The sequence below is a fragment of the Triturus cristatus genome, chromosome 6 (assembly GCF_964204655.1).
Source record: "Triturus cristatus chromosome 6, aTriCri1.1, whole genome shotgun sequence".
NCBI classification, from domain to species: Eukaryota; Metazoa; Chordata; class Amphibia; order Caudata; family Salamandridae; genus Triturus; species Triturus cristatus.
The window spans coordinates 1753814253-1753837343 of NC_140589.1; the positions used below are offsets into that span (position 1 = coordinate 1753814253).

The 23091-nt window shown below is 44.3% G+C and overlaps 1 protein-coding gene across 1 annotated transcript in view; it reads right to left on the bottom strand.

The window, feature by feature from the left end:
- The window catches only part of LOC146821928 (uncharacterized), a 477592-nt gene that overhangs the window by 395536 nt on the left and 58965 nt on the right, over window positions 1-23091 (bottom strand). The window contains exon 3 of the mRNA XM_085609939.1: window positions 9618-9687. Within this exon, the coding sequence (XP_085466065.1) occupies window positions 9618-9687 (70 nt within the window). The remainder of the gene's footprint in view (window positions 1-9617; window positions 9688-23091) is intronic.

Below are 23091 nucleotides of genomic sequence, written 5' to 3' on the forward strand. Positions count from 1 at the left end.
CACCAGACCAAGCATATATTGCCTACCAGTATGGAAAACATGTGACTCCTACACCTCGTAGCCCTCATTGTTTTAAGTAACATTTCCTATACATTGATTTACACACTTGTATGACTCATTTTCTCTGTATCATTTGTCTGTGATATAGGGTGCTTAGACAGTCTACATTGGGTTAAGTAGAGCTATAAAATAAATAAATATGAAAGAAGGGCTAAGGAGAGATGAGGGCACCATCGGAGGGTGGTAGTGAGGGAATCTTTGAAGAAGGAGGTAATTTGAGGATGCGCCAACAAAAACTGTTGCACCAGCCTCTCTACCATTAAAAAACATGCTAGAAGAAGCCTCACCCCCTTTGAAAAATGGGTCTACCAATAGTTCAAGCAGCTGCAGGTGAGGTTGCACCAGATCACACAGTCCTGCAGCATCCAGTGAACCCTGATCATTTCAGAATTTTCCTGACCAGTCAGTTGTCAAGTAACAGTTTTTCTTGCATGCACTACGTTCAATTAAACGTTGCTATGCCCCTGTCAATGAGATCATAAACCGCTCCAAATCATAAATCATCTCAAGATTAGAGTGCCAGACAGTCTGAGACAGCTTAGCTGGTAACTGGTAAGGTGAACCTTCTTGAAGCAGATGTGCATTACATCTTTAGTTAGAACTCAGTCCAATAGGACCTAATTAAACGTTCAAATGCTACTCGCACAAGGTAAGTTAACTTCGGCGCAAGCGCAATGCACACCTGAAAGCACTCTCAAAAGATATTCAAGGAAATACGTTGACTATTATAAGGCGAGAACAGCACTATGGTTATAGAGCTCTTCTGAATCACCATTCAAGTATTAACTACCAGCTCTGCAACTATGTGGAGCCTGAGATCCAATCGCAGGTAGCTCTTTGCTGTAGGCCACATGTGATATCAACGAGGGAAGGACCACTTCATTAACTCCCCGTGCCAGCCCGCTACCTCTTCAAAACCAGCTGCATCATTAACAAAGTCATAATGACCAGCACCCCACTTATCTTGCATATAAGCTCAGTTTTTCTGGTGGTGCTCAGCACACCTACGTCAGGACACAATCAGACTAGGTGCCTGATTTATATTTCGGAAGACAGGGTACTCCATCACAAACATGACGTATGTTCTGTCCCAGTTTTACAAATGCCATACGATAGAATGCAATGCACTTGTAATACAGCAGACTGGATATCCATCATGTGTGAGATGGAATATCCTGTCCGCTGTAATATAAATCAGGCCCTAAGTGCCTGATATGGAGTTTGGAAGACAGCTAGTCTGCCAAAACAGGACAGAAATCCCATCCACCTGATTAGAAGTATATTAGGAAATAATGCACTTGTAATAAGGCGGACAGGATTTCTGTTCCATTTGTGTACCTTCCTGCCAAACTCTAAATCAGGCCCTCAGAAATTTAAAAAACAAAAAACAAGACGGCAGGCCTTTTCATCTATCCACGCAAGATCTGAAACAACATCTCCATATCTATTAGGACTGCCCAAACTCTGCTCCAATATAGGGAAGAATTGAAGACTCACCGCTTTAAAGAACACTATATCACAGGGCATTAGCAGCCTTCAACTAGCCATGCAGTGCAGTGGGCTTACAAAAGATCCAAAGGCTCAATGGTGGAGGCTTATCCTCAGGCCATGAATGCTTCAACAGGTCAGGGTCTACCAGGGTTTTGCAATAAAATTAAGGTTCACACTGGTGTTTGATCACAGCTATCTTACTTTGTCATAGTGTGTATTCATCAACAAATCAATATATCTCCCTGTTTCTAGGATGTTTAAACAGCCTCATTTGGAGGTGGTGAAAACTGACTGTATAGCAGTATTAGTGCTACACAAAAATAAGCAGGTAAGCACCCTAGAGTAACTACTGAGCCCCAATACTGGTGCACTGAGAAGGCAAAAAAGAAATGGTGATCTACTGTCTCCGTAGTAAGAGTCAGACCTGCCATGATATTTTGAGATCAAAGGATGTCTTTACATATCTACATGATTACTTGACATACCAGGACATACGTTTCTCCATCGTGCAATAAGCAGATGGGCCTTTAAAGTTACTTGCAAGACAATTCAATTGCTTTACTTTTTAAAGGGCGTATTACATGCAGAGCGCCAAACATGGGGCCCGATTTATGGTTTGACAGACTAAATAATCTCCGTTGGCATGGCGGGGCTCTTAACCTCCTCCAGACTGAGACTACTAGGCCAGTCAAATTTAGAAATGACCTACGAGCTGGTGGTATTTTCCACAGCAGTAGAAGGAACCGCTGTCACGCCGGTTCCTGTCAGAGCAGTTTAAAGTTTGGTCCACAGCGCCGTCAACATTACAGAGCCATGTGCCAGGCTGTTTTGGTTTTTGCTATTTTTAAAAAGAAAATCCCAAAATGGGATTTTATTTTCAAAAATAAAAAAACAATGCTTCCCCTCACCATAGGAGTTCTCTCCCTTTCTGCCCGGGTTTTCCTGGCAGTGATGGGCAGTGAAAACTGACTTCTAATTCCACCCATCTAAACCAGGTGGGTAAAATTAGAGGTCAGCCTCTGACGGCCTCCACTCTGCAGCCTCTCGGAAGGGTTTAATCGCGGCAGAGAAGGAGTAGTCTCCACCGTGATTGAACCTAAGGTCTGCTCACTTCTAAATTTGGTAGGTGGACCACAGTCTTGATGGTATGGAAACTACGTCGCAACAGACATAACACCAAGATATAAATCGGGCCTATGCTGATGATTTTCTAAACTTCAGCATGTCCACATTTTCCTGGAATAAAAACTCTTCCATATGCTGTTCTGCCACTAAGAGCTGTAAAACACACCTTGCCGCTTTCTCTTATCTGGTCACTCTCATCAAGGAAAGCACGCCTCCCTCCACAGCGTCCCACTGCCCGTGCTGTTTATGTTAGAGCTTCCATCAGCCCTGAGCGGCCCAAACTCGTGCTCAGTGTTACGGAAAAGTTTCATGAAAGGAAATGCACAGCACAGTACTGGATCTAATGCTCTCTTACTCAAAGTACTGAGCACAGTGGAGGATGAGGGGGACACCTCTCTCTGTGCCTCATATGCATAAAACTGACGTTTAGCAGCTCTGCATTGGGCAAGGCAAGACATTGGTGCAGTGCTTAATTTGTTAAAGAATAAATCCCATTGTTTGAAGCTCTGCTCAGAAACCCGTACCCGGACCCAGCGTGCAGCATACCAAGGCTGCACTATCTGGAATCCACCTCTTGCCTCTTTAATGGACTACCAGACACACTCTTCCCCTTTATTTCCCTTTAGCAGGTTCTTACTTTCTCCCTTTATGACGATTTTTTCTTTTTCTTTTCCTTCCCTTTGTGTGTTTTCCCTCTCTTGCTCTCAGGAAATGTTCCATCAGAAAAAATCAGTTCCAATCTCCAAATTGAGTGACGGTGAGCCCTATGGGCAACCACCTGCTCAAATTAAGCACATCGGTGCGTGTACCGAAGCTCCAGTTCTGTGTTGGCAGATGCAGCCGAACAGGAACCAACGTAACAATCATGACAGGGAAACAATGATATTAGCAGAGCTCAGGTGGATCTCAGCGCTATACTGTGCTTCAAATGTGGGAGGTTAAGGAGACTTGGAGGGGACCAGCAGCCGTGTCACGCAGCTCTTGGCTTGTGGAGTGGGTGGGAAGGCAAATGGCCACAATAGGGTACTCAATGTAAAGTTAGTGACACAATATAACCATTCTCAGAATGATGTGAGCTTGAGGGACAGCCCATCAAAAACTGTCTAACACATAAAAAGCACTGAAGTCTATGACTGATCGGACTGAGCAAAAGCCCACTCTCTCTAAATACTTGTTTTTATATTTTTAGTTTGCCAAACTCATGACATGAGGGGGCATATTCTCGAGGTGCTATCACCGACTTATCAGCACTTTACCGCAGCCAAAGGCGCGATAAATGTATCGCCCCATTCACAAGCTGGTGCTAACAGCCCATATCACCAGTGTTCTGGTGATAGCATCCTCCAAAAACATCTCCACAGATGACCCCGGCAACTATCGCTAATGAGATGCAGAGTAGGCGTTCCCGAGCGAAAATCAGCAACAACACCACACCGCAACATTCTCAACTATCAGCCAGATAGGCAATAAGATCATGCAATAAGGCGCGTTAGCAGCAGGAAATCAAAACCTGCTCTGACTTGGTGCAAAGTCGACGACACCCGGCACCTGAAAAGGGAGCCGAGCCCACAGCCACACCTGGAGAACAACAGATGCCATGGAGATGCTCATCATGCAGCTCGGAGCCCAATCAGGGCCACAACACCCACCGCCACCACCCCCAGGACCGTCACCCCCCGGACGCCCCCTCCCCCCCCCCCCCCCCCGGATCACCACAGAGGTAGCACAGACAAAGACAGCGGACCTTCAGGAACCGTACCAGCCTCGCAGACTTAACACCAGAGCATGTCATTGCCCACTACAGACTTAAAAGGACAACCATCCTCCGCATCCTGAACATCATTTCCCACAGGCTGACGGCACTAACACAGCGGACAACCAACATCCCTCCGCAGACAAAGCTGCTGGCTGTGCTGCACCTGCTGGCTTCTGGGACATTCCAACCAACAACCGCCAGAGTCGGAGGAGTCTCACAGCCAGCCCTATCTAAGTTCCTCAAACCTGTCCTGGATGCCATCCTCAGCTTGGTACCCCAGTACCTATACTTCCACCACACTGCGCAGGAACAGCTGGAGACCAAGCAAGGCTTCTACGCCATAGCTGCATTCCCGCACGTGTTGGGGCAATTGACTGCACACATGTCCTACTCGTGCCCCCTGCTGACACTGCACAAAATTACCGCAACAGAAAGCACACACATTCCATCAATGTGCAGGCAATAGTAGACCACCGGGGACTCATCACCAATGTCGTCGCCAACTACCCAGGCAGTGTGCATGACTCATACATATTCCGACAGTCCATCATTAACCGGCGCTTCCAGGATGGCACCTACGGAAATGCAGTGCTCATTGGTAAGTACCAAATGAACACACCAAACACCTCCGATCCACAATCATGCAACTCAAAACTCTGGCAATACACATGTTACAAACTCACATACAACATGCCAAACAACATGCCCACCCACCAGATGAAACAGCACAACTTACTGTGGCAACCTGGGCTAGCCATGTACATGAGCCATCAACGGCATGACACCTCAGCCACACAATAGCAGAATGTGTGGAGAGGTGGGAACCAGGCATGTGCGAAGGAGGCAACTGACCCATGAATGAGAATGTACACAATGCCAAGGTGGCGTGGATGTGCTGGACAGACTGCAGTATGCAGACCACAGACATATCCATGTCGACATATAATGCTGGTAGTGTTGTGAACAGTGGACGCAACTATTTCACCCCAGCCAGTGGGTAAGATCACGGAAATGTAGCTTGTTACGTGCCCCCTGTAAGCGTGTGCGGAGTGGGTTGGCCCGGCATATGCCAGGCTACCGTAGGGGTGTGCATAAAAAGCACGTAGCCCTGGGCATGGTTCTCTTCCGGAATGCCCTACATATATGCCAGGGCGGCGCCTCTCACCCCGCCACAAGGCCAATGCCGTGTGCGGCCGTGCCTGATATCCTGGGCGCCTGCCGCAGCCCGGGCCGCTGCTCCCAGAACCAGTCTTGTCCGCCCCAGCGCATTCCAGGCCTCACTGCTCACCTCCCAACACAGGCGTGTCTCCAAGAGTGCCCACCACGTGCCTGTGCCAGCTGCAAGCCAGCGGCCCGCGACCTTGGCAGCCTCCTCAGACCATCGTGGACTCCGCGAGCAAGGCCCGCAGCACTCCTTTCCCGTAGACGCACCCCACCGGCATACACAGCTGACAAGTAGGTTACACATTTAGAACTGAGTCTTGATTACACAATGGCAGAGTACATAATCGTGGCATCGTTTAAATCCCTATACTCCCTTCAATGTGGTGCCACCAACTATGTGCATAGCATTCCGACAACACATGTCTGTGGGCCCCTGAGGACTTCTGCCTTAGGCCTACACACCGGTCCAGCAGGTCTCAGACAAATCCAATCTATTCCGTCCCAGGCAGGACACCGCATCGTCCCTGGGTGCACACCCACTCATCTCTGGTACCCCCACCTCCGTCAACCAGGAATCTTCTCCACATGCCATTCCAATGCCATGTGTTAGAGATCCAGGAGGAGCTGGCTGCACAGCAGTTGCTGACCGCTGCCTCCGGCACACACTGCGGTCGAGTAGGATATACGATTGGAACTGAGTCTTGATTTGTTCATTGCAGAGTTAATATCATTGTACAGGCCTCATCGCAGACTGCATCCCCTTCCAGCTCTGGTGCCGCTGACTCTGTGCCACGGGAGTCATTGGCACTCTCCCGCTGAATTTTGTTGGTGTCTGGGTCTATATCCTGGTGGTTGTCTTCATCATGTAGCTGATACTGACATGGTGAGAAAAAAGGAGACTGTAGCATTCAACCCCTCCATAATGCCTGTTTCTTTTGGCTTCTGCTCTCTTCATCATGCCCTGGTTGGACACCTTCCACTGTCCCCTGTAACTCTCCGCGACATTCTCCTTGGTCATCAACGAGGACCGGCTCAGCACTCGTGGCCCTATCTCAGTGCACCACAAGTCACCCTCCCTTGCGGGTGTGCCTGTGCTGGCCGCAGGGCATCCGGGGCCACTAACTCTGTGCAGCTCACGTCATGGACCCTTGCTGTTTGCACTTTGAACTTCTGATTGTCTGATCACTGTTGTAGTTGTTGCCAGCACCAACCAACCCCTGTGGGTTTGCTTACACTACCAAACACCCATCTAGCACAGGCATCACTGGGCGTGTGACCCTGGCAATAAAAGGTGCCGGGAGCACGTGCCCGTAGCCAGTTCCACAAATTCTCTCAATGTGTCTGTGTGGTCATTATGTATGCATGAGGGCCCCGGGCCATACCACATCACATTGTGCTGTGTACAGTGTGCGCAACCTAGTCACCTCAGGCAGTGGGGTAGATCTGGGACATGTAGCTGTACCGGACCCCCCTGTGGGCATAAGTGAGTTGAGCGGCGTACGGCAGTACAGCGTAGGGGTGTGGTCATTCAACACGTGGCTCTGGGCATGGTTGAGTTTAGGCCTTGACAAGGAGGTAACTGATGCGTGTGTCTCTGGTGTAGTGTCTGCGCCAGCCATCATGCAATGTGCAAAGTTGCCATGTAGCATGCCCACGGCTCCGGGATCATACATGCCAACTAATGTGTGTGTCGCTTTTTCCGCAGCATGAGCCAAAGGTCTACCCTCAACCGCAGGGCAAGTTCAGCCAGGCATGAACTCTACATCTGTGTCCGCCCTGTCCTTACCATAGGCCTACACACACGTGTCTGCCCACCTTCAGCGCAGAACATCACTGTGTTGTTGTCAGACTTGTGGACATGCGCAGACAGGCATGACAGTGGTGTGCCGTAGGGGTGCAAGTGATGCAACCGCGCTGCGCTCACAATTTTATAGGCTCGGAGGGGAGGGAGGAGCAGCAGTGAGGCTATGTATTACACATTGATGCCGCTCATTTGCAACAAGCAGTACATGCCATACAGGAATCACAAAGTCACACATATCACACACCAATGAACCAGTGAGCCTGCCAACAGATCATGCAGAATCAACTATTGACCCATATCTCTCTGCACTATCATAGGTGACCAAGGATATGCACTCTGCGCTTGGATGATGACGCCCCTACGAGCCCCGAACACACAGACCCAGAGGCAGTACAATTTGGCCCACAAATGCACCAGGGGCATCGTGGAACACACATTTGGCTTGTTGAAGTCATGTTTCAGGTGCCGGGACGTCACAGGTGGAAGGCTCCTGTACAGTCCTGACATTGTGTGCAAGATGATCGTTGCATGTTGTGTGTTGCACAACATATGTGTACGCAGCAGGGCACCATGGATTCCAGTTCCAGAGGCACCGGACGATGATGATGGAGATGAGGCAGGTGGACCACACCCCACTGCAGCCGCATGAGGAATAGCCCGCAGGGACTCCATCATAGCAAATTTCTTCTGATGAGCACGTCACATTGTGACAATCCTTGGCAATCATGGGACAGTACAGAATAAACACAAGCACAGCATGTGCAAATAAATGCATTCCAAAATCACATTCCCTAAGTGCATGTCACTCATCTGTTCGGGCACATCTCTCAGACAAGTGTGAGTGTGACATGTGTTGATGACGATTTTATGATGTGTTCATGGATGGTGGGTGTGTCACCTCTGTGCAGAGGGGCTGTTTGGGGTGTCACGTATTCGAATTGCCAGTTCTGTGTGTCACAGTTAGTATGGTATCCCACTCTTCGGTGTTTCACGTGTGTCCAAGATCATTCCATTTTGGCTGCCATTTGTGACCTACAGGTGACAACAGGGCTCCTTTTGGGGTCAGTCATGTACCACCATGATGCAGGGATGCCCCCTGTGACTCAAGTCCCACAACATGGGCAACATGTACGTAAGCAGGAGTCAATGCCCCTACATTCGTCCACGCTGTCATTATTGATTGATCATGGCAATGACACGTCTGTGTGCAGGGGGGGTTGCTTGTCCCTCTACAACGTGAAGGGGAGATGCGGTTTCACTGTGTGTTCCATGCATGTGTCTGCATTGGTGCAGTTTACATGCAGACTGCATGTCAATGTACATTGTGACTGTGAGGAGATGCCTATGTGATGGGGGACAATGGTCATATGTTGTATATCACAGATGTGGGGTTGTGCTCTTACATTGTCATCTCACCATTTTTGTACTCTGCTTGACGCGTGGGAATTGTAGGCCTATCGCTGGTTATCGCTGATTTTTGTATAGCGATTGACATCATCGCAGCTTTTTTTGCGTTTGTGTTTCGCATTGTTGCGGCGTCGCGTTGGTTTTAATGCGTTATTTGACGCGTTGTGACGGGTCTATCGCATGGTGCCGACGTGTTGAGAATGCCATGTTAACACAGTGTTATTTTCCCGCAATAGACTGCGATGTGAAGTGTTGCGTTAAGCTACTTTTGCGGTAGTTATCACATGTTCTTGAGAATATCCCCCGAGATCTTGTAACAGACAGTTAAAGCTGCTTGTAGGTGCGACAACTTAAAAATGCTTGTAGGCAAGACCTAAAAGAGTCCAATGAAGTCAGTATTGGAAGAAACAGCTCATCCAAGCGGAACACTGTGAGATCGAAATGTTCTTGGAAGAAACCCCCACGAGAATAAGGAGTCAAGATCAGAGAACTGAGCTAAACAACAAAGCCACACAATCATGAGCAAGGAGCTGACTCAAAGCCCACTATGTTATGCATTGGAAGCAATAAGCCTGCCAATGGACAGATAACGTTTTCAGTAGCAGAGACCTACAAAGAGACAGAGAGAAAAGCAAGAGACAGAGAAAGAGAGGCACTGTGATGATAAGGGAGACAAAGAGAGCAGGAAGAGAAACCGACCCAAAGAAGCAGTGCAAGAACTAGATAAAAAGAGAGAGAGAGTAGGGGGTGCGTGTAAAATTGATTTTTATCCCACAAAACAATCAATTCAGTTTAGGTACTTAGTCTTACCTATATAAGTTTGTTGAAGATCAAATAAACTGGCTCCATCCACAAATAAATGGGGATCTTTGCATAGTTCCTGGAAGAAACAATACATAAGTTAAGTCCATTAATATGATACCTCAACAGTCTATTCCAACCATCTCAATAGTTTGTCTTTCTTTAGAAAGAAATTATGGTTTGCTTTAAAATGTGTTCTGAGGCACCTGACAGGTACGTAAGGGAGTTGCTATAATGATACTACAAAGGTTGTTGCAGAGAGCTTTCTGTTCCACTTGTATTGGTGCTTTCTGAATAAATATCACATTTGTAAGAATTTTGAGAAAGAGAGAGACCACCATGGCAGATTTCATCTCAATTAAGAAATGTGACTGGTAACCTTTGATTGCTGCTTCTTTTCAGGTGCAACCTGTGCACAGGGCCTTTCCATAGCCATGTATTTTGGCAAACATAATGAATGTATATGAATAAGGCATACAGGCTTACGTGTAAGTCAACTTTAAAATGACAATATCACTTTAAAAATACATGGGATTCTGTAATCCTTGCATAAATGTCAGTCTCTAATTTCTTAAAAATCAGCGACTTGTGATGCACTTAGTCGCCGATTATAAGAAAAAGACGTAATTACTTGAGTATTATGAGTTATTACAGTCAGGTTCTGAAGTCACAATTCAGCTGCCAAAGGTCAGCAGCCAAGGTGAAAGGCAGGCAGGGCCGGACTGGCCGTAGCGGGCGCCGGGCAATCCCCCGGTGCGCCGCACGAGTGAGGGCCGGTTTTTGGCCCCTGTGGGCCGTTTTTGTTACAAGGCCGTTTAAAACGGCCCTCTAACAAAATTGGCCGAAAACCGGCCATGGCAAAGAGCTTGGCGGCACCCCCAAGCCCGGGGTGGGGGGGCTGGGGGGCGGCCGAGCACTTTGTCAGGGCCTGTTTGGTTCCCAGTCCGGTCCTTGAAGGCAGGTCAGGTTTACGTAAATCCCATACGGTCCGACTCCATTTCTGATAGGCCACCAATTCCTTCTCAGACAACACTTCTACCATTTTCCATCAAATCACTGCCATGTCTGGTATAAACACTAATAACAATAATATTGTCCACCTTTATCGTTCTTATTATTCCTAGAACTGAGAGAGTGTCAAGTCATTCAGATAACGACCTGGACAGAACACCTGATGTGACACCCAATCTAGGAGAAGTCTTTACTTATCATAATGTCAAGGACAGCAAAAGAACACCTGTGATGTAAACTTTTTCCCTTTTTCACTGTTATTAAAAAGCTTAGCTGATTTTCATTATCTTCTGTGATATTACCAATAGTTGTGCACTAGATCTCAGCATTTTAAAATGTATTCTTTTGTGTATAATAGTGTTTATAAACCAAAAACATTGGCACCACCTCATTTATGTATTGTGCGGGGGTCTGCAGGGCTACAATAACCAGTTTTTAACATCCAGCAATGGTGCATTGAACTAAATAAACTTGTGTCACCCAAGCCAACACACCTTGTAGAGCTGAGCCAAAGACCTCGTTTTCGCAACAAGGTCACGGAGCAGTTGTTTAAAGCAATGAAAATGGAGTCTTTTGTTCTTCTTCTCTATTTTCTGGCTTATAATGGCAAGCAGAGAGAACATGTTTTTATTTTTTATACTCCTTAGATAGTTAGAGAAAAACTATCATCTTTCTGCGTGCTTCTACTCCTTCTGAGCTACTGCAGCTTTTAGTTTTTAATAAAAACGACTTGTATTGAACTGTTTCTAATATCCATTTGCAGCAAATATTTCATAGGTTTATGATGTGTATAATTTTACACTACAGGTTTTATTTTTATTTTTCATGTTTGCAAACATGCTCACTCTTTCATATGAAAAAGCTACGCACCATGTTTTAAGGTTGTTTGTGGTAAAGCTGTTGGTGTGACTACGTATTATATGGGACAAAGTACTCCCTGGCGACAATGATAAGGATATTGTCGGTCACCTCTGAGTTCCATAACCTTAAAAAAGAAACTGGCCTTGTTACTCTATACTGGTATGGAACTCCTTAGTAACTTGCAATATCTTTATAATGCATGGCAGGGGGTACTTTATCTGTTATATATGTAACCAAGGGTACGTCCTTGCTTCACCAACTAGACCATAGAGATGCTTCCTCCTGCTATATGGTCAGACTGACTCCTCCTGTTAACCCTTCTTCTGGTCATGGGGATGTGGCTTTTGTGGATGTTAGTTATCTTAGTGTCCTGGTGAAGCCCCATCACAGGTCCACACTTCCAACATCAGGAGTTCCTCAGGAGCAAAAGAGGCTTCTTTTGGTTGTTGAAGATTCCCGGGGCTATTGACGAAGGTTTCTCTGCTCTAAGAGGATAGTTTGAAGAGCACACACCAGATTCCAGGGGACCCAACACCAAAAGGGCCCAGAGAGTGGTGCACCACAATCATGCTGGATATTTCTTTACAGCTGAAAGGGCCCCCAACCCTAGGACACCCCCTGAAAATTGAAAAACACCAGGCATAAGCAGGGCCTTCAGATGGCAATACCTCATTCCCCACTGGGCCATTTTTCCTATGGCTAATGGACTTCTGCTCCTGTTAGCAGGCTCCAGTCACAGAGGTACCCAGTAGATGCTTCCTGCCACCTATCTGTGATAAAGAATTCTATGCATCCTTGCTGCTTCTTTCTCAATCCAGAAGCAACTTTCCTGCAGGGGTTGTGTCCTGTCTTCTTGCACAGGCACGTGAATTTTTGACTTTAGGAAGATTGGGCTGGACTGTTCCCATGAGGAACAGGGTCAAGACTGATTTGCATATAGCTGGGTCTAAATTGGGGTGGCAAAGTGAGCTAAAGAACGATGATGGATTCAACCCAGATCTGTGACTGAGAGAGAGTGTCTGAAAAGTTTCAACACTCCGTCCATCATCTCCTTGTGTTTGCTCTGTCCTCTAGTGCAGGCATGTGAATTCCTGACTTTAGGCCTTCCACACAACAGCTAACCAGCACCCCATGGCAGACCATTCCTTTGGCTGCAGCTCCCCAGAAACCCAGGTTTTGCATAGGCCAGGTCAAAGTTTCATTTACATCAGTGTCACCTTATTAATTTCTGGAACTTTGCATTATGATTTTTATTCAAAATGCCTGATATTACGCCATTATGCCATGTTATGTACTTGACCTTCATTTGATTCATATCGCATGGGCACAGGCAGAACACGAATGAACCAGGCTGTTGTTTGCAGCATTCACAAATTTGCTCCTTTTTTTGCGTGAAATGCTGTCTTGCGTCAACAATGAATGTGATAATGCATGTAATGCTAAAAAATTGTGCAAAATAGTGCAAAGTGACAGAGCTGGCATTTTACATAATAGAGCTCAATATCCCTAAATGTTTTAGCATATTAAATGAGGAAATTACGCAAATTTTGCCCAGACCACTTTGCACCATTTGCAGGATGACAGCTGGACAGCAAGAGACTATAGTGCCCATTCATTAACCACGACAACAGGACTAGTCCAACAGAAGTATGGGAGACCCATGCTTCTGGAACCCCAGCAATCCCACTCTTCACTGCTTCTAGGATTGAGTCAGGGAGCAAGTGTGACCAACCTTGCAAAATGTCAAAAAATGTCAAAAGTACATTCAGTAGGTGCTCCCCTCACCCCAACTCCAGACAGGGTTTTCCAGTTATGCTGATCCTTACTCTGTTCTTCCACACTTCTCTATAACTTTTTGAACCACTGTAGGGACTTAATAAGAGAGGTGGTGCTTCCTGTGACTGGTGGAATAAAAAAAAAAACAAAGAGAAAAAAAGGAAAACAGCTCAAGCCCAGCCATTCCTCCTCCCCCCCCCCCCCCCCCCCCCGGTATCAGCAAACAAAAGCGGGCAGAACTGCTTACTTAAAATTCGCTGCTCTGCCCCAAAATGCCTTGCAAGGCTTTCCCATTTGCATATTTTTCTACTACAAACCTAGCAACTCGCAACTAAAATATAAATAGGGCTAATCAGTTTTACGTAATGTAGATAATTAATAATCAATTCAATAATTAATAATAAAATAATAATGACTTGGTAATGAATTATTACTTAATTAACTTCCCACGTTATACCCACACAAACCCAGCAGCTCCCACCTAAAATGCACTTAAAATATGATAATATGATTACTACACATTTACTACACAATTTACACAATTAATAATCAATTAAAAAATAATATTCTATTAAAAATGAATTGTTCATTAAGTATTACCTCATTTACTTCCCACCCTATACCCCTAGAAACATAGCAACCCACACATAAAATATATGTAAATTAAATCAGTATTACAGAAAATAAATAATTAATATCAATCTCATAATTACTTTAAAATTATCAATTAAATAATTAATTAATAATTAATAATTTCTTAAATAACTTCCCACCTTAACCACCTACAAGCCCAACAACCCAATACAACACTATAAATTACTATTAGCAATTAAATAAACATTCTAAATCACTTAACTATATTGAAAAATATAGTTGCAGTGGTTAACACACACTGTTTCTTTTTCTCTTCTGTCTCTGAAATGTGAGCCTGCGCAATTTGCTGGGGGCTGTGCCTTGGTGGGTGCTGGGCAGGAAAACTTGTGGAGGTGGTGGAGGTTGGACGTGGATTGGTCCGACTAAGGACACGTGAGGTGGCTTCTGCATGGTACGAGAGGAGCAGCCATGTGTTTGCACTGTCATTGAAAGCCCTCAGCTACCAATGACAGTGGAAGCTGCCTGCCACCAGGACCCTCCCACCACCTGTGACCCAGACTGTTTTTGGCACTGTACTAGTAGTGCAGCTTAATACTACAGTGGCTGCAGTATTAAGCTACACTTTCTAAATCCACCAGGTAGCCAGTTAGTGACCCTGCGACGAGTAGTGCTTTTTCCTGCACAAATGAGAAAAAGGTTGCTCATTTGTGTGGGAAACCTCCTAATCTGATTAAATCCAAGGGGGCACCTGCCCCCCTGGCAGACGCCCATGGTTCTATTCTATTCTCAAGTATTTATTCTCATTCACCTTTATTTAGGTCTTCAATTCTAATTTATTTAGTCCCCTAATTTTTCATAAAATCACCACAGAGAGATAAACAAGGATTTACCAGAAATATTAGTGCATAGCAGGTAAGGTGTATTTATTTAATTGACATATAGCCAGTCCACTTTCGAGACATTTATTCAAATCAGTCAACAAACCAAGATCATGAAGCAAAAGGCCTATGTAATGTAATGCTTGGCTATTAGCTCGCGATCCTGCCAGGCTAGTGGAGGTCATATCCACATCAAAGCCAGTGCACACAACACCAAAGAACTCTTTGCCACTGTGAAGGAAGTCACCAATGTGGTAACCACTGAGAAAAACATCACTCCCATCCAGGAACTGTGTAACAACCTTGCAGACTTCTTCCATGACAAGATCTCGGCTATCTATGAAAACTTCGAATGACGCCAACCCTCCATCGCAGACAGCATCAACCAGCTCACCCTGACAAATGGATCTTCTCATCCACTGGAAACTCCTCACCACGAAAGACACTAGCTCCATAATGAACTCCATGCACTCAGGAGCACCCATGGACCCATACCCCCACCACATCTTCAACCTCGGAAGCTACAACTTAGAAGGCTTAGAACAACGTCCCCCTGCACCTTAGGACTGCACCTTCGCTCTAGCAATTCAGAAGAGAATTAAAGACCTGGATATTTGAACACCAAGTAACAGCATGGTGAGTCTTCGGATTATCTCTTACGGAAGATGAGTCTTGCCACACTGGAATGCCAAGACAACTTGCATGTCTCAAAAAAGCTTGACAATGTTGATTTTAAAATACCTGGAATGCGGGAACTTTAAGACTAAACCCATGTATTTCATACAGTGCAAATATATGAGATAGCAAACTGTTTATATTGTAAAAGGAGATAAGCATCTAATATGTGGAGGTATTATACAGCTTCTGTGCAATAGAACTTTTACAAATCAGTCCTTGTCTAACCCTATCATCCAATGCCCAGCAGAGCTCTTTGCAAGGAAGTGAATCACCTTTAATTGACAAGATGGAGCTCAGTCAGTGGAAGTCATGTTCTACTTTATAACAATAGCCTAAAACCTAGAGGATATACATATTGCAGATTATTGGTCACCTGTAATCATACATCTCTCTTTCAGGAATACACACAGATGTTTATAATTCACAGTTCTCAAGTACATTACTGGCACATACTAAAATGACCTCTGGATTTGTTGTATTGACAGGTTAGCCGGAAATGTTAGAAACATTTTATGTTTCATAAAGCTAGTCCACATTCTAACAATATGCAAAAAGTTATAGGGGGAATACTGTCTCCATATAGGCACATTACAGATGTACTGATTACATCTGGGCAGCACTCAATTTCTTCATGAATCAGATCAAAATGGCGGTTAATAGTTTGAAAACATAGAGGAGTAGATTTATTGGGAGGTTTGTGTCACGGTTGCACCACACAACCTGGTACATGCCTGACCCAAACCTGAAGTAAGATTCATGAAGACACACAGCCACTTTGCATGGCCCTGGGTGGCTTTATAAATCTGGAGTAGTGCACGGCAGCACAAATTGCTGCATTGTATTACTCTTCCATAGGAAGGCATTCCATGGGCGTCGTTTGGGTGTTCCCATGCAACTTCCACGGTTTTTTACACATTTCCAGATTTACCAGAATTGATAATGTACGCCTATTTATCTTAGTTTCTTCCTCTTTCTGCATGTGCTGCGTTCTGCAGCACACATAGAAAGAGAAATATACCTCCCAGGATTGCTTTTGTGTAGGAAGGTGCCCTTGCCTGCACAAAAACAATATGGCATACAATGCAGGCACCCTAACACCATGGTGCAAGGGTGCCTGTGTTGGGTGCTAGGCAGCCATTTGTGCGCCGGACCATAAAAAAGGACATGATTGTGCCATTTTGCCTTTAACCGGCACATTTTCCTGTCATGCAGTGCAGCACAGCTGCACTGCATGGCTTTTTCATAAATGAGCCCAACAGTTTAGAAGCATTGGGGCTGCCTCGCCTTGTCTCTGTCTCTATGTTAACATATCACTGAAGGGTGTCAACTAGTCATGTATTTTGATTACGTCCAGTGCAAAGCGATTGGGCTAACCAGGTGAGCTGTGCAGAAAAGTCCACACTGTCTAGAACCACACAGAGGAACCCTTATTTTGACCTCCTATAGTAAATCTAAAATGGTTTTATTTGAAGACTGCTCCAATGGCTCTGTCTACAGGCATATTTCATCCTGGTAATTAATAATATCCTGAAGTAACTAATTATGACAAACATTAAAAAGACTTTTAAAAACGAGTGCTGTCCCTCTAGGTACAGATTACAACTAGTTAAACCACATGGCCAGTTCATAGTCACTGGCATCTTTATCCATTAGTATCCCTACATCAGCACAAATTATTCCATTTGGACCATACATGTAAAACTTAAAAGTGCCCATACAAGAATTACTAATATTTTCAAAAAATAAAGGGCACTAATATATTTTACATTTCATTAAAAGTACAGGACATACAGAATGAATAAAAAAACATAAAACAGTGTTTCAAAGTGATTCAGCTAAAGTACAGTTTCTTGCCTCATGTGGAATGCTCCCCCCAGAACTGTTAGTGATTGCTTCGCAATGCTTGTTAGATGCCTAAAACTGACCCACCTTCCCAGGCCCTGCAGACTCTCATGACGTGCTCTAAGGCTTTTTCCTTTTATCTACCTTTGTGAATTAGGCTTTGTATCACTTTACTCTTATACTACTGTTTGCTGACTGTCTGTAGGTCCTAGTGTAGTTTTCTCTTTCCTTTGTGAACCTTACTTTAAAGATCTTGGAGCCATATGTACAAAGCCTGTTTTGCGGTAGTAAATGGCTTAATTCGTAGAATTTCACCATTTATGACTGCAAAAAAGGTTTTTAAAATGTACATAAGCCAAACTCCAATTCGGTAACTTGGTTTGGGTTTGTGAATCGGTATTTAGAAGGGGCGTGTTTAGGACGTCCCTTCCAAATACCAATGTGCAGTGCTCTGTATGCATATTTTGCAATTAGATTACAGTTGCAAAACATTCGTTTTTTACCGACACCTCAAGGGTGGTGGTAACCATTCGGAAATAGGAAGGGGTTCCCAGGGGACCCCTTCCTCTTTGTGAATGTTGAGACAATTATTTTTTAAGAGCAGGAAGTGGTCCTATGGGCCACTGCCTACTCTTGAAAAATTAAACGTAAACATTTAATTTTTTTCTTTTTAAACGCTTTCTTTTTTCCTTTAAAGATAACGGGCTGCATTAAAAAAAAATATTAAAGTTTGTTTTTATTATAAAGCAATCAGAGACATGGTGGTCTGTTAAACCCAGCAGGCCACCATCCCTGTGATGACTTTAATTCCTAATTGGTCGCAAACTGCGGCCTAACTCATTAATATTCAAGAGTTAGTTCTGTTCCGACCGCATTAGAAATTAATATTTCGAACTTTTAGGTTTTTGTACATTAGGAATTGCGATTTGCTAACTGCGATTCGCAAAGAATCGCAACTCGAAAATTGCAATCCCAAAATTCCGTACATATGGAGCTACTGTAAGGTCACATTATGCGCTTTAAAAAAAACAAATACAAGAGTAATAAAAATAAGAACTCAGCAATGTTTTAACTTTCCATTATAAAGGAAACTTTTACTAATGTGCATATCTTGAATTCTTTTTATTCACAAATGTAGATATTTTAACTGACGTTCTGTGTCCCTGTTCTGTACAACAAACTATTTGACCTAGTTATTTTGGTATAAAATAACATGTACTTCAGTACTTTAAATGGGCCGGTACTCACCGGTATGCAGTACCAGCACTTTTTAATTTTCGCCCCTTGAGTACCGGAACTTCTCCTAGGAAAAGGAGAGTACTGGTACTCATGGGGGCCTTGCCTAGACACAGATGGTGCTGCTTGTATTTTTTCGTGCCTCAGCAGCACTTTTCACACGACCCGCTCTGATTCTGCAATCCTGAGCTGATATCGCACAGGAGCGCCAGAACAGCAGCTCTTGTCACCTGGACCCAGCAATCTTGTTGTACTTCTCTGCAACTCTTCCAGCAGCAGTGAGGCAGCATGGTGTTATTTACCCTTTGATCCTGCACAGTAGGAGTTGAGAGTCCATCATAAAACTAATGGACGAGGGCAAGAGGCGCATTCTTCAGGGCAGTGCAGCTTTTTAGCATGCCATTGTTTTAAGTGACTGAAAATGTTAGTTCATCAGCAATTTAAATTAGTCATTTGTACTTGAATGTAAATCCCTGCCCTTGCCGCCAATTTTATGATTTCCCTCAAACAAAAAACACCTTAAATGCAACACAATTTTTGGGGTTTGGTGCATTTAAACCGCTTGTTTCATATAGGAAACGATGCATAATCCAAATGCGACAGGCAGCTCCATGGAATGCCTTAGCCTTTCAGACAGTTCTAGACTTAAGCTGGTAATGCTTTTGCATGCTGGGACTCGTAGCTACCCTTTCTCATTATAAGTAAGGGCTTCTAAAAATTCCAGCATGCAAAGCTTTGATGGCAAAATTCAGAGGCGGTTTTGAACATACCCTTATTAGTAAGTGCTTTATAAAAGATTATTAGGGCCATAACCATTGGACAGGTACTTCCGATTTTCTTACAATGCACTTGGATTTCTTGCATATAAAGTTTGGAAAGGTTGAAATCCTAGCCCCGCCTACAGTACCACCCCACACTCCACCCCCAGTCCACCGCTCCTTTTGGTGAGTACCTGCACCTATATTTTTCCATTTAAAGCACTGATGTAATTCATGTAAAAGCCACAGGCGATGTCAGAGTCAAAGCCTGTAAAATAAAGTAAGGAGGGTTTGTGTAGACAGAGTGGTCAAAGTTTGCTGGAAATGTAAAACAGAAGATCAAGAAGGAGCTACACTCGTAGCCTCATCACCAATTTGGGAAATGATTGTGGACATTTTCAGCCCTTGCTTACATGCGTTACTAACTGTGGGGCAGATTTACAAGCCCCTTACGCTGTCGCAACGTCACTTTTTGTGACGCACTGCCAGCACATTTCTACGCACCATATTTACAAGGACAGGAAAAGCCAGCCTGTATGGCTTTTCCTGTCCTTTTAAATAAAGGCCCTTTACACGCAGCACTTTGCGTGAAAGGGGCGTTCCATGGGTGTTGCTGTGGGTGATCCCAGACACATGGACCCAGACACATTTTCAGATTTACGAGGAATCGTGAACCTGGAAATGCGCAGTAAGCTATGCAACCCTAGGGGTGGCGTAGCGAGGCGCAATGAGGAGAAATGTTTTCATTTCTTCTAGTTTTTTTCCTCTTTCAATGCATGCTGCATTCTACAGCACCCATTGAAAGAGGAAAATGCCTGTAGTGATTGCTTTCGTGCAGGAAGGTCTCCTTTCCTGCACAAAAAACATCTCCCTATGACACAGGCATCCTTGCACCATGGTGCAAGGGTGCCTGCGCCGGCGCATGGCAGCTGTGTGTGCACTAGCGCAGGGGAGAGCACAGGAATGCAACATATCATTATAAATATGTCACATTCCTGTGCTCCGAAAGTGCCGCAGCGTGGCGCAGCCAAAGGGCTTGCTGTGCCACGCTGCAGCACTTTCTTGTAAATCTGCCCCAGTGTGTGCTTCAAGGTGCAACAGTTGGCATATTGTATTTAGGAAGCCAGGCCCTTCTTGGGAATAGAATTTCCAATAAAAGAGGTGAAGACGGACTGCACGCCTCTGCCAACCAACAGCCTCATGCATCAATCCAAAATCCAGTCGGTAAAATACCGATTCGGTAATAGCTCCCGGTATTAAGTAAAAAATACCCAATCCCAATGCATCAACCCAAAAGCAGAAATCGCTATTTAAGGAATCCTTAAATAGCGATTCTTTAAATAGGGATTCCTTAAATACCGATTCCTTAAATAGCGATTGCATTTAAGGAATCCCAAAGTGAGATTCCTTAAATGCAATGCATCAAAGTTAAAAAATTAGCGATTTCGCTAATAGGGGGAGCAAATTACCATGAAGATGAACTGCATGGTAATTTGCAAAAACTTTGAAAAATGCACTTTTGTGCATTTTTCAAAGTTTCATGTTGCGCACACACATGCCCTTAGAGCATGTGTGTGTGCAACATATGTGCACATATCATTTTCAGGGGTGCAACAGGGTGTCCTTTTGACACCCTGGCACCCTTGAAAGTGCTCCCGCTATTAGCGATTCGGTAATACCGAATCGCTAATACAGACTGGCTTTACATTCATTCCTATGGGCCTCCAAGCCCATAGGAATGAAAGGGTAGGTATTCCTTATTACCGATTCGGTATTACCGATTCGGTAATAAGGAATATTAAGGAATCGCTATTTGAATAGCGATTCCTACATGCATAGCCTTTTGCTATTCCTTATTAGCGATTCCTTATTTTTCGCTAATAAGGAATCGCAAATGGAATTGTTGATGCATAGGCCCCCAAGTGTCTAAACATGCTCAAACATGACAGCGGATCATCCGACTTATATTCGCAATCACGTTTCTGTTGTTTTTAGATTTGAACTTGAGCTCTACTCCCTTGTGCATTCATCCGTGGGCCAATGTGATGTGACCTGGAAGTTTTATGTTTAAGCTATGCATTATATCTGAATACAAAACCAGAAAGTTATTGTATGTTATTTTTAAATTATCCATTCAGTAGGTGTCTCTCACTAGTGACTCTCAGGTCTCTCAGGTTCACTGTCGCTGAATTCTTTCTCAACCAGTCCAAGAAATGTGTGTTGGCATCTACCACTCATTAGAACATGTAGTGTATTTTTAAAACAAAAAGTAAGAGATTTCACTTCTATATGTACACCAACGAAGGCTAAACCTTGGTCATAGTGCATAGGATTTGGGACATCCGCCCCCTTTTTTATGCAGAAGTTTAATTACAAGTGTTGCAAAAAATATATTTTCCACCTGATCCTAAATGGCAGATTAGCTGCAATGACTGCTCTAGTAGGTTGAGACTTAACGAAAATGCTATTTTTTTCAAATCTCCCCTAATATTTCCTGAACTGATACCAATCAGTCCAAATAGTAGACTGAGTCTATTTTTTTCAAACTTGAAAAGGTGACCTGACTACTCTGTGGTGCTTGTACTGGTTCCCCATTTCAGTCACAGTTTCATACATAGTGCGATGTGCAGTAAAACATCTATGACTGAGTACTTAGGGCCTCATTTACGAACGTTTGCCATAGGGTGTTATATGGCCATTAGGGTCATTGTCGACAATGCTAAGTTAGCATTAGCTCTGCTGCCATGATGCTGCTTTTGCGCACGTTACTACATGACTTTATTTTGCAAGACTCTGTTTATGTCTTTCACATGCAAACTATTTGCTTTTCACGTTCTTTGCTGGTTCCTGGAGTTTAGTCTGAACATGATGTGCAAGGTTGATAAACAATGCCCTTGTTATTCTGTTCTGGTCAGTCCCTAGCACCTAGACAACACATGCTAAACACAGCTGCACTGCTGGAAACTCGTGCTTTGATATTACGGGCTGTTCAAACACACACTTGGAGAGAGACCTTTCCATGGAGAAGAGCTATGCTGTTCCTAGGATGCAGAGCTTCCATGTAGGCTTTAAGGTATGGGATCTGCTGACAAATCCCAGAGATCTTCTTTTATATAATAAAACTTCTTCCAGCCAAGGGGAGGGTGGTTTGGCCTTATATTCGTTTTTCCACTGTCTGTATATGATGACATCCCCCTTTATATTATATGGAATCGTAACAACTCTAATTGTTCTGAGTCTATGCAATTCGCTGCTGGTAGTGGCTCGTATACTGTATTTTAGAGCATGATAGTTAAAATAAACATTTTGAACTATTACAGTGACTCTGCCAATTCTTATTGTGGACAAGTACGAGTGAGTGAGCAAAAGGGTATGTCTTGCTACCGCGATTCCTGAGAGAGTCGGGAGTGTTGTGTTCTGGGTTGTCTAATCATTTGTAACTTTGTGATTATGTAGGAGAACGGATGAGGCACTATAGCTAGTCAGTTTTGGGATTTTGGGTACTAAGGTGGTAGGAAGGTACAACCCCTATACACGGAGGTCCTGATTTCCTGCGCATAGTTCTGTGTATGTGCAGAATCCCCGCAACATGACGCCACTAACGGTTGGTCTTGTTCTTACCTGCAAGACTCCTGAGTAGTGCTTGTGCTTGTCCACAAACCCCTCACTTCTGTATCCGGAGACGTTTGTGATGGTGTAGCCTCCTATATTGTGATATTTTATAGGTTTTTCAAACTTGAATTTTAAAAGGTCTTTTCTCTTACTTATTTATCTGTTAATGTGCTGCCACGCATAGGTTGTTGTTCTCTACAATTGATTATGGCGATTGTTATTGGGCCTTCGAACCAC